We start from the raw sequence: 27,812 nt of genomic DNA on the forward strand, positions 1-27,812 counted from the left end.
CAGCCAGTGCAGGCTACATAGGAAATATTTGTATTTTTGTGTGAGTAGCCCAAGTCTGGCTTAACGGGCCTTTTTTTTTACTGTAAACAAAGTCTGCGCTGTTGTGGAGCGTTGTGCGTTGAGACAAATATAAGCCAAACTGTGTCCTGTATCTCCACATTTAAATAAAAATAGCTTTAGTCCATCGCCCTATTGACCTTCCAGCCCAAAATTACCCAGCAGCAGCAGCACTTGTTTAAGCAAGCAAACTCTAGAACGGGTTCAATCTTCGACTTCCCATCAGCAGAGCCTATGCGTGTCAAACAAATGCTGCTGGATTAAGAGATGTTATCGGCAAGGTCACAACCATGTGACATATGACTAAAACACTGCGGTTTTATTTGCATCTGGAGTCACAGATTGGAGTCGTGCTTGTACATTTTTAGATTATTTGGCTGCTATAAATTTTCGCATGATAATCCACTTCGTAGGGCTATAATGTGTGATTCTAGATTTGAAGCTTTCGTGACTGCAAGGATTCATACTCTTAGTTCTTTCGGTAAAGTCACGTAGGTAAAAAATGAAATTAGAATTAATAAAAAATAAAATAAAAATCACGACGTTTCGGAGCCAACACAAGTCTCCTATAATGTGTGGCCAGGTAATTTCTGAAAACGAAGCTAATAGCTCAGTGGGCTCCACCTGGTCAAATTAAATATTTTAGTAATATTCGTATATTGTTTTGTGATTTGCTTACATTTACTTTACTTTGAACTCCATTCATGTTGTTGGTATTGTTTGTTGTTGTAACGTTCTCACCCGCCCCTACTGGACATCTGTGAAAAAAAGCTTCATAGCTCATCGGATTTCTCCAGCATAAATGCATTTTCTAAATTCTGATATGGTATTTTATTAATTCATTCATTAACCAACAGCATTTTGGTTAAGCGAGCGAAACCACCGCATCCGTTTCGACCCTGTGGGTTCTCATCAGCAGAGCCAGGTTTGATAATTGCTTTTTTACCCTTCCATCTGCCAACAAAACTGACACCTTTTTTACAAGGAGTCATGTTTGCATAGACCACAATACCTGCAGTCATAATGCAAAAAAAAACATAACTCTGATAATGTGCACTGTCCTTGAAGTTGATTGTTTTTGTTTGCATTATGACTGCAGGTATTGTGGTCTATGCAAACATGACTCCTTGTAAAACAAAGCTGTCAGTTTTGTTGCCAGATGGAAGGGTAAAAAAAAACAATTATCATATTTTTTACTGACAAATGAGGTTCCAATGGTGAGAGCCAGGTTTGTTACAACAAACTCTGCTGCCCATTGTGGGGAGCGGTTGTAGCGGCCAACAGTCCGATGGGACGGACGAACGTGACACACGCACCACACACAAAGCACGTTGTTGTGTGTCGGGCTGGAGGATGGTAGGGCTGTAACGCGGGTGTGGGCGGTGCTACGGGATGAGAAAAGGCGGGTCCAGGCTGCGCACATCAGCTGTGCTGAGCCACAGCGAAGCCGGAGAGGCAGACCGCAGGGAGAGACGGCGAGAGAGGGAGACGGGGGGGGGGACAGGCGAATGCGTTCGAGCTCACGGACTCTCTCTCGAGCTCGAGGTCCCCCTCGTCTCATCACGACTGGCCTCACCACCACCCCCCCTACTCCTCGTCCCATCGTCTCACCTCTTCACACCCCCCCCCCCCTCCACCACGTCTGACAATGTCTCGTCGCAAGCAAAGTCGACCTCGTCACATCGAGCGTGAGTGTCCTGGGAGGGCGAGCCGGGGGGTGACGGTGGATACCCGGTGGGGTGGTGGGGGGCTCCAGTTGTAAGACGCGCGTTGTTATGTGAGTTGGTGTGTGCGCGTGTTGGGGTGTTTGTGTGTGTTGGTGTGTGTGATGGGTTGTCGTTGTGTGTTGGTGTGGGTGCGTGTTGGGTTGTCGTTATGTGTTGGTGTGTGTTGGGTTGTCGTGTGTGTTGGTGTGTGTGTGTGTTGGGTTGTCGTGTGTGTTGGTGTGTGTTAGGTTGTCGTGTGTGTTGGTGTGTGTGCGTGTTGGGTTGTCGTGTGTGTTGGTGTGTGTTAGGTTGTCGTGTGTGTTGGTGTGTGTGTGTGTTGGGTTGTCGTTGTGTGTTGGTGTGTGTGCGTGTGTTAGGTTGTGGTTGTGTGTTGGTGTGTGTGTGTTGGGTTGTCGTTGTGTGTTGGTGTGTGTGTGTGTTGGTTGTCGTGTGTTGGTGTGTGTGTTGGTTGTCGTGTGTTGGTGTGTGCGCGTGTTGGGTTGTCGTTGTGTGTTGGTGTGTGTGTTGGGTTGTCGTGTGTTGGTGTGTGCGTGTGTTGGGTTGTCGTTGTGTGCTGGGTGTGTGTTAGGTTGTCGTTGTGTGTGTTGGGTTGTGGTTGTGTGTTGGTGTGTGTGTGTGTTGGGTTGTGGGTGTGTGTTGGGTTGTGGTTGTGTGTTGGTGTGTGTTGTGTGTTGTGTGGGTTTGTGGTGTGTGGTTGGGTGTGGTGTGTGTGTGTGTGTGTGTGTTGGTGTGTGTGTGTGTTGGTGTGTGCGGTGGTTGGGGTGTTGTGTGTTGGTGTGTGGTTGGGTTGTCGTTGTGTGTTGGTGTGTGTGTTGGGTTGTCGTTGTGTGTTGGTGTGTGTGTTGGGTTGTCGTTGTGTGTTGGTGTGTGTGTTGGGTTGTCGTTGTGTGTTGGTGTGTGTGCGTGTTGGGTTGTCGTTGTGTGTTGGTGTGTGTGTGTGTTGAGTTGTTGGTGTGTGTGTGTGTTGAGTTGTTGGTGTGTGTGTGTGTTGAGTTGTTGGTGTGTGTGTGTGTTGAGTTGTTGGTGTGTGTGTGTGTGTTGAGTTGTTGGTGTGTGTGTGTGTTGAGTTGTTGGTGTGTGTGTGTGTGCGTGTTGGGTTGTCGTTGTGTGTTGGTGTGTGTGTTGGTGTGTGTGTGTTGTCGTTGTGTGTTGGTGTGTGTGTTGGTGTCTGTGCGCTTGTGCGTTACGATGTGGGGAGCGGTGGGTGTAGCAGTGAGCGCGCTGCGCAAGAAACCCGGACGACCCGAGTTCTATTCGCGCTCACGGCCACCAACACCATCGGTGACGATTATCTTAACCGGTCCTGGGCCTCCCCTAGGTCGACTCGGCCTCAAGTCAGTCTCCGGTTGCGGTGTCTAATAAACATCGCCACTCGGGAGACAAAGGCGGTCGGGCGTGACCCAACAGTCTGTCAAAGGCTACACAGGCGGAATCCTCGAGTAAAGTGCCCTCCGAAACGGAAACTTCAATTCTATTCGCAGCCACAGACAACATCAGCGGCGATTATCTGATAGGGGGTCCTGGGTGTCCTCTAGGCCCACTCGGCCCTAAAAATAGTGCGCGGTGGTGGTCATTTATTTGTCTTCATGACGATCAGCTCGAGTGGCGGAAGGAACGTTTAGGCTGATCAATGAGTTGAACCCATCAGCTCACAGGCCCTGACATGCTGTGTTCGTTTTGGGAGATTTCATTCGTGTTGGTTTTGGGCCCTTCTAGGTCACGTTCATCATAAAGTGGGGTTTGTTTTTTTGTTTGTTTTGGGTTCGATCGCGTAAATATAAACGCATCAAATTTTTCGATTTAAAGCTTTCGTGACTGCAGGGATTCGTAAAGTCACGTAGTCGGTAGCCTGAATATAAACGCGTCGTTAAACCTTCCAGAGCATTATAATGGACAGCTATCGTGTGTGCAGCAGACCACGTGTTTAACAAAGACGACAACACCACGCTACGTGATTGGGATGGTCATTTATCACACAATACCCTGATAATCGTCTTCCGCTGAAGTTGTAATTGGTATACATCGAATATAATTTGCACGTAAAGTCGCCCCTATCCCAATGCGAAGGATAATCGGTGAGGTCGATAAAGCGGTACCACTTTGTTGAAAGTTAAGCGATAGACATTTTCAAATCTTTGTCTTTGATACCGTTGTTATGAAGTTCCGCGTCATTTACCGAGTGGGATTATTACCTCTTTTAAAACAACACCATCATGCGAGACGAATAAAATCCTTAAATTGCATTACGACCAGGAATTAATCGAATCGTTCCACCGATATAAATTATAATAGTGTGCAGTTCTTCTGTTTAACCCACGGCTCGATGAAATCTTCCCCCACCGCTGCATCGGTGACATGGCTTGTTTCACCATACTTCATACCTGTCAACCCATACGGTTTACCCATATTGTTGTGCAGGTGTAGAGAAGTTACCGACGGACGTACTCGGAGACGGAGGTATGGTTAGGGGCTTCCGCCAGGGTTTATTACTCTTGGTCAATACTACACAGGGTGCACAACTCCCAGGGGCTAGGGGTCCTACTCTGAGTCTGGGTCCCTGCCGGCTAGCTCCGGTCTCTCTCTCTCGTGTCGGATCGTGGAGTCTGCCGACTCCACCGACCGGAGAGAGAAGCACCTCTTCGGCTACCACCGGCTTCTTCCCCAGACTCCCTATTTGATCCCTCTCACTATCCCTGGTTCCCTCTTCACCCTGTTTACTTCCCCCGTTCCTATAGTGACCCCGCTTACGTTACGGGGTCTCCCTTATATACCCTCGGAGGGGTGATGTCACGTGCACTGCCCAGCGCGTGCGACCCCACGTCCCGTGAGGTCACCGCACCGGACAGCGCACACGACGCCACCACTCTCCACTACTCCTCTACACAGGGAAATTGAGTTTTCAGGTCCATACGGCGTGCAGCCGTTTCAATACGGGGGAAAAAAATATTGTGCTTATTTGTTTGTATTTCTCCCTTGTGACGGGACTTTGTAGGATGGACGTTGCTATTTATAAGCGCACGGATTTAGTCAACCAATGGGAGGGCCCAGGACCGGTTCAGACAATCGTCACCGATGTTGGCCGTGAGCGGGTATCGAACTCGGGTCGCCAGGGGTTCGTAGCGCAGCGCGCTAACCACTGCACCACCGCTCCCCCCATCAGCTTCAGAGCCGTACAATTTTGGGAGCCCAAATTCGAATAATGTTTATTTATGGCCCTTCTGCATACAAAGATCCCCCATATAGCCTTAACAGACTGTATGGGCAAGTGCTGTTAGCGAGCACCTATGAAGGCCGGAACGGTACACGAGGGGGTGGGTGGCCAGCACCACGCCCGACCGCCTTTGTCTCCCTAGCGGCGATGTTTACACACCGCACCAGGTACTCATTTAAGGCTGAGTCGACCTAGGGGAGGCCCAGGACCGGTTCAGATAATCGTCACTGGTGTTTGCCGTAAGCGGGAATCGAACTCGGGTCGCCAGGTTCATAGCGCAGCGCGCTAACCGCTACACTACCGCTCTGCATACACACACACTCACACACGCGCGCGCCTCCATAACTCACTCTCGTAGCCTCGTGGGAATCCACGGCGTGTGTCGCGTGCTGAGTATTTTTGGGACCCGAAACTATTCGTCTTATCTGTGATGCGATCAGCGTTCTGTGATGCAAACGCGCAGCGAACCCGACCCCATGCAGGTCTCATGCACGCGTCCTCGGAATCGCGCGTGCGGCGGTGGCGGCTTGACCCCCTGACCCCAGCCCTGACGCCCGAACTAAACCTTGATGCAGGAAGGACCGGTTGCTTGGGTTCAGTGGGCATCCCAAGCGACCCGCACTCTCGGAGTGAACTAATACCATTGCGTATTCTTAGGTTTTTTCGGTAAAGTCACGTAGGTAAAAAAAATTAAATTAATAAAAGTAAAATAAAAATAAAATAAAAATCACGGTAGTTGTATCAATCAAGTAAGAGAAATTCCAAGAACACAGTATTTGTATATATACTGGTTGAGGGTGGGAGGAGCCAAGGTAGGCCCTGGATATTGTTATTGTGAGGTTCGGTGCGGCTGAAGCACGCTGTTAGGAATGAGCCTTTGTTGTGTAGACTGGTTGAACTCGGAGGTTCCAAGAGTTGTTAAGGTGCGTGACTTTACCGAAAAAAACCTAAGAATATGAATCCTTGCAGTCACGAAAGCTTCAAATCTAAAATTAATACCATTGTAGACGTAGGACCCATTCGTCAAGTCCATGCGCGTGTTCTTTGACCATACTTCGCTACGTGCGGGTTGATGCAGGCAGCTGGGAGCATGGACGTGGGAGCATAGAAGTACCGTACAACATAATGGTGGGTTTTTTTCCTGTCCTGCCAAAACAACGTGGCCCCACGGCCTATAACATATGTTATGTATGGTGGTGACCCATGTAAGTGGCAAACGATAACCACATGAGTGCAACTTCAATCCACCTGTTCAAATAAAAACAATGCGTTTTATTCCATCGGCCTATTGCACTTCCCGACTAAATAAACACTGCTGACTTGTATGCTCTTCGTGAGAGCACGCCGTTCTCACGATGGGCCCGTTAATTGTTGCATGGTACCTGTATCTCATTGTGCTGTGGATTTTTTGGCATCAGAGGACACTGAGTTGATATCGAAGAGGGTGGGGGGGTGTCGCATTGACTTCTGGCTTAGCAAGTAAATGTCGATTAATCGTTTCTTACACTCACCGTGCATTACATATATTCGAGAAACAAAAATATCAGCGAATTCGTCAATAACACTCTGGTCTTAAAGAAAAATGTATATAACAAGTGACGTTTCGGACAATGGGCCTTCCTCACAGAATATAGATGATTGGGGTAGAGGGAGTGGTCTCTGTGTGCTGTGAACAAAGGTGGGCCATTTTATTATTATAATTTTTCCTTTTAAGGCCACGTTTTTTTTTTGCAATGTTTTGAGTCTCTTTGTTAATTGTGCACCACTGCCAAAGCAGCAACATCACCAAAAAAAGTGTTTCATTTTGCATAACTTTGAATCGGATATTAATATAATCACAAGCGTATGCAAATTGTTATATGCCACGTACGCAACTGTTTAATCGAGGCTCGTTAAACGAAGGGGAGAGCACATACGAGGTGGAACATTCCAGACGGAAATTGCAAACGAGAAAAAATCGACGGTTGAATCGAATCATAACCCAGAAATCAACGCTCGTTCTTGTAATAACTGCTCGCCAACCTTCCTGATACAAAATAGTCGCGAGCCTCGTTTGCATGTCTACCCCGAATATACATAACGCAGATAATTAGGCAGCAGACAATATGTCTCCTTCACATATCTGTCTCTCTACGTGAAAAAAAACATTTCATACACAACCTCATCGCCCAACGGTCTTCTGGGAGTGCTTCATTTTAGCAGAGTAGTATTACTGTATTATTATTATTGATTCGGTACAAACAAAACTCTGGGCCGATTTCGACACAGTCTAATCTCATCACTGCCAGATGTTCAATCAATGCTGGTGAACTGCCAAATGTTATACGCCCGGGCCCTCTTTTTTTTGACATGGGTCCCTAGTTCGACCCAAAATTATATCATTCATAATAACGTTAAATACCTAAACAAAATAATTAATTAGCACCTTTCTATTTGATTGCTAAATATACGGAGCTGATCGTGAGTAGCTTTCTCATATGGTGCAGTTGCCAAGTCCTCTGAGCTTAACAGCCTTAGACATTCATTCAGTGTGCTCCCCATGCACCTAGCCTGGCACAAGTGAGTAGGACATACCCACAAGTGAGTGATGTGACAGATAGTGGTGCCTTGTTGTTACTGTTTGTGTATGCATAGGGTATCTGTGGTATTTGCTGATTCTTTTATAGGTCTGGCCATGCTGTTTGTTTGTATACGGTGGCTTTGTGTGCTACACGTATCACGGCGGGTATATGAATTGTGCTGTGTATATTATGTGTGTGTGTGTACATTGTGTACAGGGTCAGGTATGAATGTGCTGTGGTCAAGGTTGTTAGTACTATGTATTGCTGTGTGTGTGTGTCAGGGTTTGAATGTGCAGTGTTCACATGGAAGGTATCAATGTGTACACGGGGTGTTTCATTGCTCTATGTTGCTGCATGCACACTACCATATCAGCTGTGGATGTGCTAGCCACATTGCACAGTATGTGCGTCTGTGCGATATGGACACGAAAAGTATGCGCGTGTGTGCTATCTGGAGGTGCTATCTGGTGCAGGGGTGTGTGTGTGTGTTTGCTACATGCGCACTATATTAGTCCGAATGTATTGGGGTTGATGTGTGTGCATGCCACGTGTACACAGCGTATGTGCTATCGTGTACACTGATCGTTAGCATACTTCACGTGGTGAGTTTACCACGTTAACACAAGGGGTTGAGTCAATTTGGTACGTGTACTTGTAGGGCGTGGTGTGTTTGTGTGTAAACACACCAACATACTGGGTACACACACACACTGTGTACACACACACACACACACTGTGTGTACACACACTGGGTACACACACACAGGGTACACACATACTGGGTACACACACACACACACTGGGTACACACACACACAATGGGTACACACACTGTGTACACACACACACACACTGTGTACACACACACACTGGGTACACACACACTGGGCACACACACACACTGAGTACACACACACACACTGTGTACACACACACTGGGCACACACACACACTGTGTGTACACACACACAGTGAGTACACACACACACTGGGCACACACACACACTGAGTACACACACACACACTGGGCACACACACACACACTGAGTACACACACACACTGGGTACACACACACTGGGCACACACACACACTGAGTACACACACACACTGGGTACACACACACTGGGCACACACACCTACTGGGTACACACACACACACTGGGTACACACACACACAATGGGTACACACACACACACACTGTGTACACACACTGGGTACACACACACACGGTGTACACGCACACACAGGGTACACACACTGGTTACACACACACACTGTGTACACACACACTGTGTACACACACACAGTACACACACACAGTGTACACACACACAGTGTACACACACACAGTGTACACACACACTGTGTACACGTACACACACTGTGTACACGTACACACACTGTGTGTATGTACACACACGCAGTGTACACACACACTGTGTACACACACACTGGGCACACACACACACACTGTGTACACACACATTGAGTACACACACACTGGGCACACACACACTGTGTACACACACATTGAGTACACACACACTGGGCACACACACACACTGTGTACACACACACAGGGTACACACACACACTGTGTACACACACATTGAGTACACACACACATACACTGGGCACACACACACATTGAGTACACACACACATACACTGGGCACACACACACATTGAGTACACACACACTGGGCGTACACACACACACACACCCTGGGCGTACACACACGCACTGGGTGTACACACTCACTGTGTGTACACACACACAGTGAGTACGTACACACAGTGTGTGTACACACACACAGTGAGTACGTACACACAGTGTGAGTACACACACACCGTGTACACACACACACAGGGAGAGAGAGAGAGAGAGGAGGAGCGCGGGGGGGAGGGGTGGTGGAGATGGTGGGAGCCGGCGGGGCGCGTGCGTATCGCCTCTCATCTCCCCGGGCACGCCGCGATGGACGGAGATGGATCATGCGCGAGATAGCGAGAGGGGAGGAGGAGGGGAGGGAGATGCCGGGGCGTGCGATGGGGAGAGGCAGATAACGCGGGCGGCACGGACGCGGCCCCAGCCAGATGGAACCGATTTGGGGGCTCCTCAATTTCCTCGCTCTCTGCCTGTGCGTGCGTCTGTGTGTGACTGTCGGTGTGTTACTGTTGGTGTGTCACTGTGTGTGACTGTTCCTGCGTCACTGTGTCTGTGTGACTGTCGGTGTGTGTGACTGTGTCTGTGTGTGTGACACTGTGTGTGTGACACTGTGTGTGCGTCTGTGTGTGACTGTCAGTGTGTGAGACTGTGTGTGACTGTGGGTGTGTCACTGTGTCTGTGTGTGACTGTGTGTGACTGTGTGACTGTGGGTGTGTCACTGTGTCTGTGTGTGACTGTGTGTGACTGTGGGTGTGTGACTGTGTCTGTGTGTGACTGTCACTGTGTCTATGTGTGACTGTGTGTGTGTCACTGTGTCTGTGTGTGACTGTGGGTGTGTCACTGTGTCTGTGTGTGACTGTGTCTGTGTGTGTGACACTGTGTGTGTGCGTCTGTGTGTGACTGTGTGTGACTGTGGGTGTGTCACTGTGTCTGTGTGTGACTGTGTGTGACTGTGGGTGTGTCACTGTGTCTGTGTGTGACTGTGTGTGACTGTGTGTGACTGTGGGGGTGTCACTGTGTCTGTGTGTGACTGTCACTGTGTCTGTGTGTGACTGTGTCTGTGTGTGACTGTGTGTGTGTCACTGTGTCTGTGTGTGACTGTGTGTGTGTCACTGTGTCTGTGTGTGACTGTGTGTGTGTCACTGTGTCTGTGTGTGACTGTGTGTGTGTCACTGTGTCTGTGTGTGTCACTGTGTCTGTGTGTGTCACTGTGTCTGTGTGTGACTGTGTGTGTGTCACTGTGTCTGTGTGTGTCTCTGTGTCACTGTGTCACTGTGTCTGTGTGTGACTGTCGGTGTGTCACTGTGTCTGTGTGTGTCTGTCGGTGTGTCACTTTGTGTGTGACACTATGCCTGTGTGTGACACTGTGTGTGTATGACACTGTGTGTGTGTGACACTATTTGTGCGTCACTGTGTCTGTGTGTCACTGTGTCTGTGTGTGACACTATGCCTGTGTGTGTGTGTGACTCTATGCCTGTGTGTGTGACACTATGCCTGTGTGTGTGACACTGTGTGTGTGTGACACTATTTGTGCGTCACTGTGTCTGTGTGTCACTGTGTCTGTGTGTGACACTATACCTGTGTGTGTGTGTGACACTATGCCTGTGTGTGTGTGACACTATGCCTGTGTGTGTGTGTGACACTGCGTGTGTGTGACACTGTGTGTGTGACACTGTGTGTGTGCTCGGAGAGCGGTGGCGAAGGGCTCGGCGCATTATGTTTTATGATCTGTAACCCATTGCCACTGGGGAGACAAAGGCGGCCGTGCGTGGTGCTGGCCACCCACCCCCTCGTGTGCTGCGCTGGCACTTTATCATTGCTCGCAAACAGCACTTGCCCCGCCAGTCTGTTGTTGGCTATAATTGGTATATTTGCCTTTGTGTCTGCGTGTGTGCTTCTCTGTGTGTGTGACTGTGTGTGTGTGACACTGTGCGTGTGTGACACTATGTCTGTGTGTGTGACACTATGTCTGTGTGTGTGTGAGTGTGTAGCGATGTGGTGGCACGGGTGGTCAGCACTGTGAACGCTGCGACCTGAGTTTGATTCCCGCTCATGGCCAATAACAGTGAAGCGGTCGTGGGCCTCCCCTAGGTTGACTCGGCATTCAGAGAGTATAGAGGGAGACAAAAGCAGCCAGGAGTGGTGTTGACTTCCCACACCCTCGTGTGTCGTGCCAGTCTTCATAGGTCCTCGCTAACAGCACTTGCCCCAAGAGTCTGTTGAGGCTATACGGGGGATCTTTGTGTGTTTTTCGGTGTTGGAGAGTGGTGGCTTGGCAAACACTAAAACTAAAAATTCAACTAAACATGACATCAGATGGGTTGGCTATGTGACAAGGGGGTTATGATTAATGTCAGTGGTAAAAGCAAGTAATAGTCTTGTTGACCAGTTGATTAGGGTTAGGATCAATGTGATGGATAGTGTCCGCGTGTGGTTCCTTAGATGTAGGATCAGTAGGAGAGCGAGTGTGTACGAGTGGCTGATTGGCTAATTGGTAAGAGAGAGATCATCAGGAAGGCGTACTACTGGTGGCTGGCCAGATAGTTGGTTCGGGTTCGGATCCGAGAAGGGCTCATGCTCATGGGCAAGTTCGTGAGGGTTGTGTATCCATTAGCCCATCAACCTTAAATGGTTGATGGGCTAATTGGTTGGGGTCAGTAGGGGGGTTGGGGATAGGATTTGGGTGAGGACTGTGTATGTTTAGATATTTTGCTTTGCCTTCAAATCGTTTGCCCTCCTCCCTGTTTCTGTGTGTGACCTTTACAGATGTTGACGGTGCAGTGGTTCACGCACTGCGCTATGAACCCAGCCTCCCGGGGTTCAATTCCCAATCGTAGCTGATAGCAGCAGCAAGCGGTGCGAAAACAACAAAAAACACTCCATGGCCCCACACGCGCGAACTCAGCCTTAAATGAGTACCTGATGCATTGTTTAAACAGCACAGGGGAGACAAAAGCAGCTGGGCGTGGTGCTGATAACATTATCCCATCAAGTTCCCGTACTGTCCTTAATAGGTGCTCGCTAACTTACACCAACATTTTAAAAGGTTAAATAGGGATTTTGGTAATTAATATTTTCCATTGTGCGTTTCCTTTCCCAGAATTCTGCTAACCACACTTCTTACACAACAGCGTTCTTCAACTATATTTCCCAGCAGGCCACGGTAAAATCGGCATGTGCTGGGGGCCTCCGCGACGTCACGTGCTGTGTGACTGGCATCGTGTCATCATGACATCTACACACGTGTGGCCACGAATGTTGTACGTACCCCTTGTCTCCAGGTCTCTCATCTCTCGCGTCTTATCGCTCTTTTCATCTCGCCAATCGTTATCTCCTGTCTGCAGCCCTCTCATCTCCGTCTCTTGTTTGTCTCTCTTTCATCTCGCTAATCTGTATTATCTTCATGTCTCGACGGGCCAAGCAGCCAGAGCTGGGCAGGCCACTCACTCCAAGAGGCTTCATGGGCCAGATGTGACCAGATATTCAACATGTTTTTTTATTATTATCGTGCTTGTTGAGACAAGAAAGCCGTACAGAGTCAAACAACTGTTTCGCAGCAGGGTCCAGTAGGGGGAAATGATTGCTGTGTGTAATCGAAATTGAGTAATTAGCAGGACATTTTTCAAATTAGTCACATTTTAAAAGTGACCCCAGCACACATTTTTTCCCCCTACCCTTTGCGAACGATGTTACGGAATCTTTAACGTCCGCTGTGAAGCAGACGGCGCGTAGTATTCTTACGGTTAATACGCATCACCGCAGTAATAACCAGGGCGGCCGTTGGATCTGAACCGCAAACCTCTGCAACAAACTGCCGAACGCACCAAAGCCACATAAACCGTCCTACTGGGCCATAAATTTCAGCGCTGTAATCGGTTACTAGCGAGGCTACGAGGTAGTGCACACACGACGTAGTACAGCGAGTAAGTTTTGCCGTCTATTTTCTACAAAGTATCGTATTTCAAATATGTAACGATTGTATCTACGTGCTTTGGTTTCTAGACACATGCAAAAAAAACCCCCAACACATTTCATTCAGCACCATTGTGAAAGAGTGGAGGTTTTAGGTTAAGTTGAGGATTTTTCTTTTCTAAAAGGTTACTAATGTAATAAGTAAATTTTACGTGATTGTCCCTACCCCTAAGTTCACGGTAGTATGTGATCGTCACGACGAGGCTTCCAGTGGCGATCTTTTGTCCTAATTTGGTTTAGAAAATCAACATGGCAGATAAAAACATCGTAAGAAAAACAATCATATTTTACAATCGCTCTGTCAATCTTCTGTGGAATAAACCCTTGATTCCCATTCTACGTCGATTGTAGGGGTTTTTCGCCCGTACTTGACCACGCTGGTAAATGCGAGTTGGTGAAGGGGGGCTGACGCAGACCCGGTTAAAAAATCACCTTGTGCACTCACCACTGCGTCTGGACCGAGGTCATTATTTGCGTGATCCGAGCAATCATAACAAAGAGAGAAAGGTGCAGATCATATGAGTAATCCAGAAGTGGCACATCCGATTGATTAAAGGAAGTTATTTGTGTCGGATGTTAGGATCTTCTTCTTGGTTCTTTCGGTAAAGTCACGTAGAATGGAAATAATAAAATAATAAAAATAAAACATAATAAAATAATTCTCACGACGTTTCGGCCACAACGCAAGCAGCTGTCCTCAGGTGAAGAACAGGCTGTCTTTCCGACAGACCTGTTCTTCAGACCTGTTCTTCACCTGAGGACGGCTGCTTGCGTTGTGGCCGAAACGTCGTGAGAATTATTTTATTATGTTTTATTATTTTATTATTTCCCTTCTACCTGCTTAGCTTCTGAGAGCTGATGACATCGGACGCATTCCAGATGACGTGGCGCGCAGCAAAGGGCAGGGCAGCAATATCCATTGTTGTGCCGTACTTATATTACCCCCCCCCCCCCCGCATCCATGCGGTCATGTAACCAACCCACTCTGGCCAGCCAGTGCGGGTCAAATAGCCCCCCACGATGGAGCACGGCATGGAGAGGCTCTCATACAGCAGCGGATTGCCAACAGGGCTTTGACAATAGGACCTGCCAATCGCGTCACCTTCGCATCGGCATGGATACGGGCAGCGGGCATGCATTTAGAACACAGCGAATGAGAATACGGGGAATGTTATAACTCATGTGAGTCGAGACACTCCTCCTAACACGGTCACAGGTAAGCCTCGGTTTACTCTGCTAGGTTGTTCTGTTAGCGCTGCTGCCTATGCCGCTATGTAGACTAAGTGAGGATGAATATGTCCTTAACTCACTGCCACCGACGTTCCCTCTGAATAAATCCAGCTCTCTCGCTCGGTTTACTAGCAGCGTCAACAGAACACGCGTGCATGCACGCACGCGCGCCCTTGTATTGAATTACACTTCTATGCTCTTGAAATGCACGCTTTTGTTTGTTTCACTTGTCAATGTCATTTCATAAGAACTGTACCTTTCGTAACGATTGCAAAGATAAAGCATTTTGTCTGGCACACGAGCTCGTACAACGACCTACGCGACGTTATTTTTTTTTTATGGACGCAGATATGGTCTTGTGTAATAATGCCGCAGCCCTTTGCCCTTCGTCGGTCCACCGCTGGATGAAAGTGTCTCTACGCCGTGTTGATCATAGGAGCTATGTGGATGTATGTCACCGTGCTGGTCAGAAGCGCAGGTTGATGGTACAGGAGGCGGAGGGGACCGAAGCGAAGCCTGATTCAGATATCCCCCCCCCCCACACCTTGTACGTTAATTGTGTTGGGAAGGGCACTAAGGTTGCCAGGTTGATGGTACATTGTGTGTGCTGACTACTTGGTCACTACTCCACCACACATACTGCACAGTCATGTAGAAATATCCTCATTGTCGTTATCATATTTACAGGGTCTGTAAAATAGCTAACACATTGTGGAGCTCTGCCTTTTCGTGGGAAGTCAACAGTGGTTGTCCTCTGGTCAGCATTGGTCCCTGTAATAGTAATGTGGAATTTCCACTATTGGCTGGAGACCTCCCCCCCCCCCCCCCCCTTCGCGAAAGATGATAAACGCTGGCCGAGGCTCATTTGGTCACGGGGCACTTTTGACTCCCGAAAATGCGTTCCGTTGATATTTTTGGACCGATCACACCCATGGCGAGCTGACTTAAAAATGCGATACATCACTGTAATCGAGCATAATCGCGTCTCCTTCATGCGTTCGTACGCATGAAAAATCCCATATGGACATTCCTTAAGTGAAATCGCCCAGAAGGCGCCTGATTTCATCAGATCTAAGCAGAGTTGAGCCTGGATAGCGTTTGGCTGGGTGACCACCATGCACACGCACACACAAGTTGTGTGTAATAGGCCACTCTTCTTAGAGCTATGTGTAGGGAGCAGCAGCAAAATCCATCCCTGTACTCTGCGTCGATGCTCCCTACCTGCCTTCACCGCCCCGCCATCACTCGCGTGGTGACCAGGGCCGAATTATGGTTATGAGGACTCTTAAGTCTGATAGGAGGAAAGGGCCTAAGTATGTATTACATATTGCAAACAAAATTCTGAAGTCATCAAATCTATTTGTCTTTGTAAAATTAACATATTCATTCGACTCAAGGTAAATTCATCAAACATAAATCATTCAGAAGAAGAGACTTGTTTTTTTACCCTTTTATCTGGCAACAAAACTAACACCTTTTTTACAAGGAGTCATGTTTGCATTGACCACAATACCTGCGGTCGGAATGCAAACAAAAAACACAACTCTGATAATGTATGCACTGTCCTTGAAATTGATTGGTCCACACCCGAGACGGCTTTTCTTAGAGCCTAGTCTCACATGGTGTTGGACCAGATGACGCCAAAAGGCGCCCAACTCAAAGACAATGCACCATCAGAGTATGAGAGCTCGGAGTAAACATTTACACCATTGGAAAAGGTGTCAGTTGTGTTGCCAGATAAAAGGGTAAAAAAACAATTATCATATTTTGCTACTGGCAAAGGAGGTTCCAATGGTGTTATGAGGACTCTTAAGTCTGATAGGAGGAAATGGCCTAAGTATGTATTACATATTGTAAACTAAATTCTGAAGTCTTCAAATCTATTTGTCTTTGTACAATTTACATATTCATTCGACTCAAGGTAAATTCATCAAACAAATCATTCACTGCAACTAATTTCTTTAAATATTTTCTTCTATCTCTAACAGTGGCAAAGTCACGAATAATGTCATCGTAATTCAAAGACAAAAACATTTTCCGTCGCTCAGCTGTTACTTCAATGTGGAATGGAAGGCCCTCATATTCGCCTAATGGGTTAATCCGGCCCTGGTGGTGACGTGTGGTCATGTAATCCACACGATCCGCACAGCATCGAAGAGGGCAGTGGATCGACAAAAGGGTTGCGGCACATAGACAAGGGCACGCAGAGACACTCCTGTTCCGTTGACCACTGCCTCGCAAAACAACAACAAAACAGACACAAAAAAACAAAGTAGAGAAAAAAAATCAACTCTACTTCATCTTTCTGCGCCGTCTCTCCGCCAACAGAGGCTCTGGCAGCATGAAAAGGACCGTTCAAGCGGCCCCATTAATTTGCACCGATGCCAGGGCAGATAAGCGAGCCCCAGATAGAAACGATGCCACGTAAAAAAAGAAACGGGGGAGGGGCGAAGGGGCCTCCGGGGGCGGAAGAAATCCGCGGAAGCACCCGCCCGACCGCAACCTCCCCTCCCCAACCAAATGTCGCTGAGAATTCGGACAACCGTCCGATGTTTTCATTTCGGGTTTCACCATGCGGTTGTTCTGCGTGATTGTCCGACGTTTCGTTCCACGGCTTGGTAGCTTCTTAATGAAATGAAGAGTGAACAAGTATAACCCGTAAAAACAAAGTTTTTCACTATAAATCCTTTATATGCGTGGCGGCTAGAGTCCTCTCGTCCTCTGGCTTGAGATGGCTGCCACCTATGGGTCAGATGATTGCATGGCAGCATTAAGCAATTGGTAATTAAATATATTTTTGTCCTAAAAAGTGTAAAATTTTGGAGAAAAAATTTTCACGAACATTAATTGTCACGTACATCGAGTCTGTGTGCAAAATGTCAGCTCGATTGGATCACGGGAAGTGGGTTAAAAAACGACCGAAAGATTTGCACGGTCCTAAGCAAGCAAGCAAGTGAACTTAATATAAAGGATTTAAAAAGAGCCCCCAGCGAATGGAGCACATTGGACAGCTGTTGCAGTACAACCACGAACACCTCCACGGTTATTCGGCTGACTAGTCAGTGCAACTGGCCCATTATTGTTTTCATGGGCCAGAAGAGACATTGGTAAAAAAAACTCTGGTAAATTGCCCGCAATGTCCCCGATCTTGTCAGATCTCAGAAGCAGGGTTGTGGGCCCGGGTAGTGCTAAGTTTGGTGACCACTACGCACAATCGGGTGTTAGAGGTTGTTGGGGCTACTTGCTGGGCACGGAATGGCAAGTGGTAACATTTCATGTTGTACCGTACTATACCCCCGACGTCTGTGTTCCCTGCCTTGACCAATCTCCAATCTGCACTGACCTACGGGGAAAAAGTTTGGTCATGTAATCCTCCGCAACCTGAATTGCATGGGGGGGGGGGGAACTCTCATCCGGCAGTGGATTGGCGAAATAGGCTTCAACATGAGGTGCAAAAGCTTGAGTGGCATTAATTTATTCAGAGGAAGACCGAGTCCAAACGGAGAGCTCTTCTCTTGCGTGTGTTTGAAGCTTCATTCTTGAGACAATCAGACATTATCTCTCATGCGTGCATTGTTAAAAACAAAACAATATATTTCGTGTGATTTTAATAGTAAAATTAAACTACCCCCCCCCCCCCCTCCAAATGTGTTTCAAATATTTTGACATTATTTCATAGCAGTCTTGTAACTCGTATCAGCCCCCCACTGGGCAGGATGTACGAGAGGGTCATGTTCGCTACTTGGAGTGTTCTTTGGACTTCGTTGGATCGAAGTTGTAGTATCACGTCAGTGAAGTGATGTAACAGTGACCGCTACGAGTTCCGTACTGATGCACTCGGCTGTAACGTTCATTGCAATGTTCATCTGACCCTCCTGTTGACGAACGTTCTAACTATTGTGGGACTTTTGATTTAAAGCTTTCGTGACTGCAGGGATTCATCTTCTTGGTTCTTTCGGTAAAGTCACGTAGAAGGGAGGTAATAAAATAATAAAAATAAAACATAATAATTACATTTTTAATTTTATTATGTTTTCTTTTTATTATTTTCTACGTTACTTTACCGAAAGAACCAAGAAGATATTGTGGGACTCTCTGGGGACAACCCAGTCAACGTGGATTGTCCAGCAGACGTTGGACCAATGTTCGGTCCAAAGTTCGGCCATCGGTGTCAACGTCGGGGACCAAGGTTGGTCCACTGTCGGTCCAACAATCTAACCGCATGCCAACGTTGGCCCGGCGTTGCGTGTTTACTGGGGAACAGCTTAGGTGCGTGGCAACCGCAGATGTTTCTCGGGTTGCACTCTCCTTGAAAAGAAATTCAAGATGTTTGTTGATCCACGTGTAACTCAAGAGCCAAATCTCGTAAAGGGTGAAATGCAACGAATAAACATCACCCAATAAATAACCGACCTTCCAAAATGCAAGTTCATTTTTGGTTCGTGAGGGCTTCACCTGACCTGGAGAGGAGACAGAACTAACCACGCAGTAAAGCTTTCGTGACTGCAGGGATTCATCTTCTTGGTTCTTTCGGTAAAGTCACGTAGAATGGAAATAATAAAATAATAATAATAAAACAGAATAACGTCGTGAGAATTTTTATTTATTATGTTTTATTTTTATCATTTTATTATTTCCATTCTACGTGACTTTACCGAAAGAACCAAGAAGATAACCACGCAGTGACCACCTCCTGACTGCCAGCTGCGAATGAAATATCAAAATATATTGAAGAAATACCATAGAGTGAGCGACAGTAGATGTTTAGATAAGGTTGAAACGAGAAAGAGAGTGGGGACTTGGAACCGCGTTGATGGATTGAGAAGAAGAAAATAATAATTACGACGATCACAGTGATTATGATGGTCAAATCGAGGACATGGACACTCCTTGATGAGAAAGTCGTCTTGCAAGTCGCCCAGTAAGACGCTTGTCGTCTCTGCCGCGGATTTAAACACCCCCCCCCCCCTCGGAGACGCAGCCAATCAGCACGCGGAATTAGCATTCGAATTCCTCTCGCGGAGCCTGCAGCCCTCTGATAATCCACGATCCAGTTTGATCCCCGGCGGTGATAACAGGCGGGGAGCGCTTCAAGCTGCGACTGCAGCCCTGTCTGCGTGGCCGTGCAGATAATGGCTGATAAATCACGAGGCATTAGTCACACTTTATGCCCCCGGCCAGCTTTTTCCTTATGCATATTTTTTTGTGGCGGAGGGGTGGGTGGATTTAGGGGATTTGGAATCGGTTGAAGGGGTGGTAGTGGTGGTGATGGTTGGAGTTAGAGAAGAGCTCATTTCGAGTCACGTTCCATTTTATGTTGATATTATTATTGTTGGGGTGGTTTTTTTTACCCCCCAAATCATTGTAAAAGATCGCGGAAGGTCCCGAATTTCCTGAAATCTATCGCCGCCCTGATAGAGAGCGCAGATACGGAGCGAGCAAGGGATGCTCGGTGTTAATGTGCCTTGTGGTGGGCGGGGTTGGCTTAACCTGCCCCGGGACCCACAAAGGAGAGTTGAACCGTAGGTTATTGTTGGCTGTGACTGAATTTATATATATATATATATTTCTCTATATATACACACACAGGTCAACTTTTTACACACACAAGGTCAATAACCAGTGGTGTGCCATCCTGCCTGGGGGTGTGGTAGCTGATCATGCCTATAATCCAGCACTGCGGAGGAAAGGGTTGATGGGTCACACACATGCTGGGAAACTCCTTTCCCAAGAGCATTGAAGTACCATACCCTAGCTTGTCAGGAGAAGGCGGTACAGCAAAAATTAGGGGCTACAACCATTCCATCTGTATGGGATAGAGTGTTTTTCCCCCTAGCACATGTGGATTTTCTCCGGGTTCTCTGGTTTTCACCATGTGAACATTAATTGATTGGCTAATAACGCATTAATATATAGATGGACGCACAGCTTGGGCAATCGTAAACTAAACTATGAACAATTTTCTTTAACAGGTAAGGCCCATTGAGCTATATAGCACTTTTTCACAAGCGACCTGGCCACAAATAATAGCTCAACGAAGTGGTTCATCATGTGTAAATGTATCGCATCCAAATACTCTGAATGCATGTTTCTAAATACAGAGGGGAAACCCCACGTGACCACGGGGAAAACATGCAAATTCCAAATATACAGTAGTCAGGGTCGGGATCGAACCCACGACCTCCTGTATACCAGACGAGGTGGTTAACATCTGGCCACCGCAGCGGCCCAATTGTTGACGCCGACTCACCACGTGACTGCCTTCCCACGTGTCTGTGGTCCCTCGTGCCTCGGAGTTGGTCTCCGTCTTTGAGAACGAGCGAACGCTCAGCGCGTTACAAGTTGCAATTATTATCAACTGTGAGAAAGAGGAACACAACTAATTAGAGATATCATATCATACCAACCTCGGAAAAGTGGACTTGCGCAGGACACATTGCGAGAAGGGGATGATGGCGCCCACGAGGATGACCACCGTGGAGACGAGGGAATAGGATGGGCTCATGCAGGCGTGAGATGGATTACAGTATCCCTAGGCCATGAGTGATGCCGATGACTTGGGGAGGCCTTCATCCAGTAGTGGATGAGTTGATGAGTCACCATCCATTTATCCACTGTACACCTTTAAAAATACTTAAAAATTGTAAACGAATTTTTTTTATTTACATTGACCAATAAGAAATTGTACTTGTAATGATGCATCTGGTTAAAATAATTCTTACACTCACAATAAATGCATGTGTGTTTAAGAATCAATGACGTTATTTTTGCGTATGTCGTACTCGACGGTAATTGCATTAAATAAACCAAGTTGCCACTAGGGGCGCTAGAATTCACTGCATTGTTATATAAATATATATTCTTGTCATGGTCACCTCCTTCGGCAACTCAAATTGACCAGTGTGGTGAAGTATGGTCAAATAACGGCCATGACTGACATAGCATGGAGAAGGCCATCATCCAGCAGTGGAATGACAAAGGGCTGTACATTTTCCTCGTATATTTTCAGGGCGAAATGCTATTTACAGATGTAGCAGTTGACATAGCCTGGACCGTGAGAGATATCGGCATCACGAGAAGCCCTTTGTATATCAGTGGATATACAACGGCTGATGACGACGACGACGACCATGTTTTTATTCTGAACATGACAGTTGTTTGCGAGAACGAGTTCTGGTCACAGTGACGCCTGCTGCAAATCTTTCCCAGAGATGCGAACACCCGAAACGGGAGTAAAACCTGTGCGCCTCCCGCCCGCAAGCCGTGCCCCCTCACTGCCCTGCTTGTATAATGAGCGGATTTAAATTTTCGCATTATGGCCGCGTATCTCGAATGGATCTCTTCAATCAGCGGTTCGGGGCGTGAGCGTGGGCTCTAATCTGCGCACCGCCTGCACTCGCTGTATCTCTCAGGGCCGAGTGATGAATCTGAATGGCTCGGGATCTCATCATCTCGCTCAACGATTGATTTCCAAATGCGGTGTCCAGAGTTCAAGGTCATGACTCAACTATAAAAAATCAGCACCCTCCCCCCCCCCCCCCCAAAATTTTTCCTCCACTATAATCATAGTAAAACCTGAATTGGCTCTGTTCTGTCTGGAATGCCAGCTAGAGAAAACAACACTCAGACAGGGCTGCCAGAACGGGCTATTTTGAGCACAACTGGATTTTTTTTTTAAACTGCAACGAATTGCAATTTAAAAACAACTTCATTTGCATTTGTAACTGCATTCATGTATGTATGTAGAACTTCTTTCGCGCCGCACATAGCCAATCGTGCTGAATCGTAGGTGCGTATTTCGAAGGGGTGACTCTTGGTGACTCTGCATGTGCGTGCGTGTATCCCAGATGCCCTCCTGTGCTGCACCGCGTGCGGAGGCCCCGTGGCAGGAGGGGCGAGTCCCCTCCTGTCCCCACGCCACCGCGACTTCTCCTGCCCCAACTGCCGCGAGGCGGTCGGCCCCTCGAACCCTCCTTCTCCACCCGCATGCGAGGGCTCCCCTCCGTTGCCCCCCAAGGAGGAGCCTGAGGCTCGCAATTCGCCCCCCGCCGCCACCGCCGCCTTCATCAAGCGGGAGGCAGAAGAGGAGGAGAAGGCGGAAGAGGAGGATGAGGAGGCTCCCGAGGATGAAGCCGCTGGCACGAGCGGTGAAGCGGAACCGGAAAGCGAAGGGGCGCTCCGGATCAAGGAGGAGCCCCCAAGTCCCAGCGAAGCCGCCGCTTCCCCTGGTCCCCGCCATCAGATGCCGTCGCCCCAGAACTGCCCGGCTCCGCGGGTGGCCCTGTCCCCGGGGGCGCGGGAGCGTGGCACCGCCGAGGGGGGCGCCGTCTGCGTGGTTCCGCGCGGTTCCTGGGCAGCGGCCCCGGGCAGCCTCTGCACGGGCGCCGCGCCGGGCTCCTTGGCGGCCGCCGTCTACCCCACGGGCCCCACGCACTGCGTCGAGTGCAATATCAGCTTCAGCAAAGTGGACAACTACATCGTGCACAAGACGCTCTACTGCTCGTCCCGGCAGCAGCAGCACCAGCAGAAGCAGAAGCAGCAGCAGCAGCAGAGGCGGCCGGAAGCAGAAGAACGACGCAGTTCCGCTTCGGTGATCGCGAGGGAAGCGGAGGGCGCCGGCGTCGCGTCTGCAGGCACAAGTGGAGACGCAGGTGTGCTGGCGGCGCCGAGCCCCGCCGCCGTGAAGATGGAGCGCGAGGGCTCGCATGGCAGCGGCCACACGATGCCGCCGAGCGTCGCTCTGCGAGACGCCGAGCGACGCCCCGATGCCGAGCGCACCAGCTGCGCCGAGTGCCGCATCACCTTCGGCCGCCTGGAGAACTACCTTGTGCACAAGCGGCACTACTGCGCGTCCCGGCACGGCCGCGCCGGCGACAGCGCCAGCGGCGGCGCCAGCGATGCCCCCGTCGCTCCGCGACTCCCGGGCCTCCCAGTCCCACGGCAGCCCGGTACGAGCGGCGCGCCTGCCGGGCAGCTGCGGCGGCGGAGTCGGCGAACGCGGTGGGCCGCGGCGAGCGCCTCACCTGGCTCGTCCACGGACGGAAGTTTGGGGAGCCCCGCTCGTTCCTCCTCCTCCTCCTCGGGGAAGGCCTCCGATGGAGAGGCGGCCGAAAGTCGGGATGGCTCGCCCGCAGCCGAAGCTGCGCCGGCAGCGAAGCGCGTTTGTGTCGACCGTGCACCTCCACTGCCGCCGCCGCCACCGCCACCACCGCCACCGCGTCTCTCTCGGCATCCCCTTGATGACACGAGCGCCGCCGCTGTCGCCGCTGTGCCGATGGATTTGAGCGGCCACGTCCCGCTCGGCTTCATTCACCCGGGTCAGGCGGGCCTCAGCGACTACCACAAGTGCGCGTCCTGCCAGATCGCATTCAGCCGCCTCGAGAACTACCTGGCGCACAAGCGCTACTACTGCCGCGCGACGCTGCACCGCCAGCCGCCCGGCTTGCCCGCGGCGCTCTCCGACCCGCAGCCCGCCCGTCCGCACGTCTACGGGGCCCTCGACGCCGCCGCCGCCACCACCGCCGCCCCCCTCCCGCGGGGTTACCCGACCCCTGGCGGAGTCCGACCACCTGACTTCTCGTTAGGGGGCGCGGGGGGCGCCTCCCCGGCATACGCGGAGAAAAATGGAGGAGCGGGGACGCCGCCATCCCCGAGCGCCGTGACGGTGAAGATCGAAGTCGTGGAAGAGGAGGAGGAGGAGGAGAAGGTGGAAGAGAAGACGTCACCGGACGATCGCCGGTCTGCGAGCGACTCTCCTGCCGCAGGGGATGCCGAGGACTCGCCGGGTTGCCCCCGGTCGGTGGGGGGAGGCGCCGCCAGCCCGGAGCGCGCCGGGGGGGGGAGCCCGGGCGTGGCGACGGCGCCGCGTGCGACGGGCAAGCACTGCCGCTCGTGCGATATCCGCTTCAGCAGCCTGTCCAACTTTGTGGCGCACAAGAGGTTCTACTGCGCCTCGCACGCCGTGCAGTAGGAATTTGGGATCAAAGTATCTGTCATGTATTTAATTATTGTAATAATGTACAGTCTATTGTCAATCGAGTGCTGGGTGAAGGATTCTCCCCCCGTGCCGTGTCGGTCATGAGGGTTATTTATATATGTACCTGCTCTGGTCAGTATGGGTTGGTGAATGGGGAATAACAGGAGCGATTCAAATGTCGCTCGCCAGCAATCAAACTCATTGGAAGAGTAAGTAGGATAATGCGCCATACACTGGCACCACCTTTCCGCCATTGTCATTTAATCATCATCATCATCGTTATCTATCTGGATGAAGGCCTCCACAAAGGCTTTGCCATCTCTTACGATCCTGCAATGCAAACACCACCTGCACACACCAGCTGATTTCATCCCGTCACCTCCGTCGTGGACATCTTTCTGCGGCTACCACCAAGTCATTGGTCTCGACCGTTGGTCATCGTTTCTTCCCCCAACGTGCCCTGCCCAAGCCCATTTATTTTTATTGACATTTAATATAATGTATTTTTTAATTTATTTTATTCTCGAATCCACGTATAGCTGACTGTAAATAAGTTTGGAACACTTCATCATGTGAAGTGCTCGATGGGCTAAGAACCATGCCAAGTTTGTTGTCATCTTGAAATGTACACGTCATCCCAGATTTCAGTCGATGACTGATGTAGTGTAGTGTATGAATGCCAGTATTGATTACATAATCATAATCATCGAACCAGAGTGAATGAAATTAGCACGGCCGGCATGGCGCTGCTTTTTTCCTGACGACAGACTGGGCCTCGTCATGGTAATGTGGAAATTCCAACACTGACTTGGGACTTTAAAAGGGAGATTAATTCCAAACAATGCTAATAAGGGACAATGACCTTCATGAATTATGGGAGTTTAAACAATGTATCTGCCAAGGTTTAGTAGTTAGACCTCCCTGTATTCAATAAAACAACACTCCGTACAAAACTTCAATCGTCGTTATCAGCCACGGCCAATCCACTGCTAGATGAACAGTCGCTGACCCTCATGGTTCTGCATTGTAACAGCAACACTACCATATAAACATCGAACACATATATTAAAATTCGAGCGAAAATAAGATGTAGGAATAAATAACTACAAAATGCTGCTTTATTGTTAAGTACAATAACATTAATGCTCTGATTAAATCATTGAACCTTACCCATTACATATGTATAGGACACTACCACTCACGATATTGCATGGAGTCTTAAGTGAGAGAAGTTTTTTCCATACAATTTATACTAATTACATGCAAAACCTATGCTTGTGTTATATTTAAGGTAATGGAGCAAACAACACGTACAAACAACACGGAAAAAAACACAAAAAACAATACAAGTAAGGTGTGTGGTAAAACCAGGGGTGTGATGATGCAAAGATTATATCGATTTTTAAGGCTCACAGCACACGCATTCATCGCGTTTGTGCCTGTAAAAATAGATGTTTGTAATTTATGAAATGATATGCAAATTATATGCTGTTACATTTAGGTTCATAGAGTGAACAAGACTGTACAAACGAGAAAGAAAAAAGTATAACGTGGATTTTTGTAGCCAATACAATCATCTATTATTTGTTGCTGTAGTTTTATGCCCCAAAAATTGGGGGGGGGGGGGGGGGTAAATTTCAATAATTTTAGCGTGAAACTACCAAGTGACCGAAATCAAAAAGCAAATACGGAGATGAGATATAAAATAAAAAGTGGACAATATAATCAATCGTGAACTACATTCTTAATTTGGTGATACAGTATTTGTAATGGTGCACAAATACCAGACGGTTAACACATTCGTCAATAACACCGCCTTAGAGCCATTGCCCGAAACGTCACCTACTATTTTTTTAAAGACAGTTGTATTGATAAATGTGTTGAATTCTCTAAAGACAATTGTGGCCGCATATCCTCACAATTCATGGAATCGCTGGCAGACACCGTGAACTTGCTAGCCTCGGTGGGTTATATTTGACACAAAAGCCATTGAAATGTGTGTTCACGGGTTAGAGCTGACAGTATACCCTGTAGGCTTCTATGTTACCCCCGTACCTCCGGTTGGCTACGTACGGTGCGAAAGAAGTTCTACATACCGTACATACGTTTGCAATAAAGCACTGCGCAATGTTTTGCAAAGGCATGAAACCTCATGCGTCCCACAGGTGGCGCTATTGTTATAACACCGATACTTGAATCAAGTATCAGTGGTGCATACGCACAATTAACAAAAACTTGGCACATCGGTCGATAACACTGTCTCCAATCACCCACCGTGATGTATAGACCCCAAACGGCACGATTGTGACGAATGCATCGGTGCTCTCACCTTGCTTTGCAGGTGTGACGAAGTTATCGTTATTATCAGAAAGTTTTTTTGTTTGAATTTAACAACACGCATTATGAATTCCGGTCACGTTTTGAGCATGGCAAAAGTGCAAAGTTCACATTTTTCTTTAATGTAGCAACTGCCAACCACGACCGTGACTCTGTTGTTAGTGTCAATGTGGGGGTCCAATGCATGCCCAGTATGAATCGGTAAATCCTATTTCAAGTCACATGAGAAGGTGCTGATACAGGTTTCTTCCAAGGGATACCTGGAAAATTATGAAATGCAATGACACTCCTCTGGTCTGCTCTCCTATTAACCGCCCTTGTTATTATCCAGTGAATCGTCCATGAACCTTCCAATGAACGCGTAACATCGACATCACGAACCATTGTCTATCCACTACTGCTACCATCCATCTCCTGCACAAGACCGATCTCATCGTTGCGATTCGTGCATCTGTTCTCTCCGTAATCCATAGGTTTGAGCGCATTAGATGAGTGAGCTGGAAGTGGAATCGAATTCGTACGATTCATCAACATCCAATGGTTTATCCTGCACCGAATTGGCCCTAACGTATCTCAATGGCATGTGACTCATCGTGCATCGCATCCTGCTATATGCACTCAAGTACGGATGAGATGTATAACCCCCCCCCCCAAAAAAAAACTAAAAGCTGTGTGGATAAATGCAGATAGTTGAGCACATTTTCCCAAAATTGAGCCAATTATCTGCATTTATCCACAGCTTTTGGTTAAGAGGAGTACGATGCATGGTTAAATGTGGATAAAAGGATCTGCCCATAATGCCCTTCCCATATCAGCGTCGGGCGTGAAAAAAAGTCCACTACAAAGTCATTCAGCAGTGGAGAGCGGACGTCTTAAGACATTGATGTCGAATTCATAAGCACAGATACACACGGCCATGCTTGGGACTTTTAACACGTAAAATGTCCCACGTATAACGCGACGTGTGCAATGCATGACATACTGTACATAAATTGTATAATAAACATAGATGAACGGGTGCTTTGGTTGTCTTTACTGAAATATGTTATTACATTGGATTCCATTGTATCCA

At 48.4% G+C, this 27,812-nt stretch overlaps 1 protein-coding gene across 1 annotated transcript; it reads left to right on the forward strand.

Moving 5' to 3' along the window:
• The first annotated feature begins 1,517 nt into the window (after window positions 1-1,517).
• LOC133350873 (zinc finger protein ZFPM1-like) lies at window positions 1,518-27,759 on the forward strand. The gene is made up of 2 exons (XM_061565691.1): window positions 1,518-1,745; window positions 22,275-27,759. The coding sequence occupies exons 1-2, from the start codon at window positions 1,706-1,708 to the stop codon at window positions 24,395-24,397; spliced, it is 2,163 nt and encodes a 720-aa protein (XP_061421675.1). The 5' UTR covers window positions 1,518-1,705; the 3' UTR covers window positions 24,398-27,759.
• Window positions 27,760-27,812: the final 53 nt, after the last annotated feature.

This window comes from Lethenteron reissneri, chromosome 35, assembly GCF_015708825.2.
Source record: "Lethenteron reissneri isolate LAM-NWPU_2019-01 chromosome 35, ASM1570882v1, whole genome shotgun sequence".
NCBI classification, from domain to species: domain Eukaryota; kingdom Metazoa; phylum Chordata; class Hyperoartia; order Petromyzontiformes; family Petromyzontidae; genus Lethenteron; species Lethenteron reissneri.

Excerpts from the sequence above, each read along its gene's own strand:
- LOC133350873 (XM_061565691.1), top strand. The coding sequence starts at position 1,706 with ATGTCTCGTCGCAAGCAAAGTCGACCTCGTCACATCGAGC. Across the intron at positions 1,746-22,274 it reads TCGACCTCGTCACATCGAGC|ATGCCCTCCTGTGCTGCACC; the intron begins GTGAGTGTCCTG and ends CGTGTATCCCAG.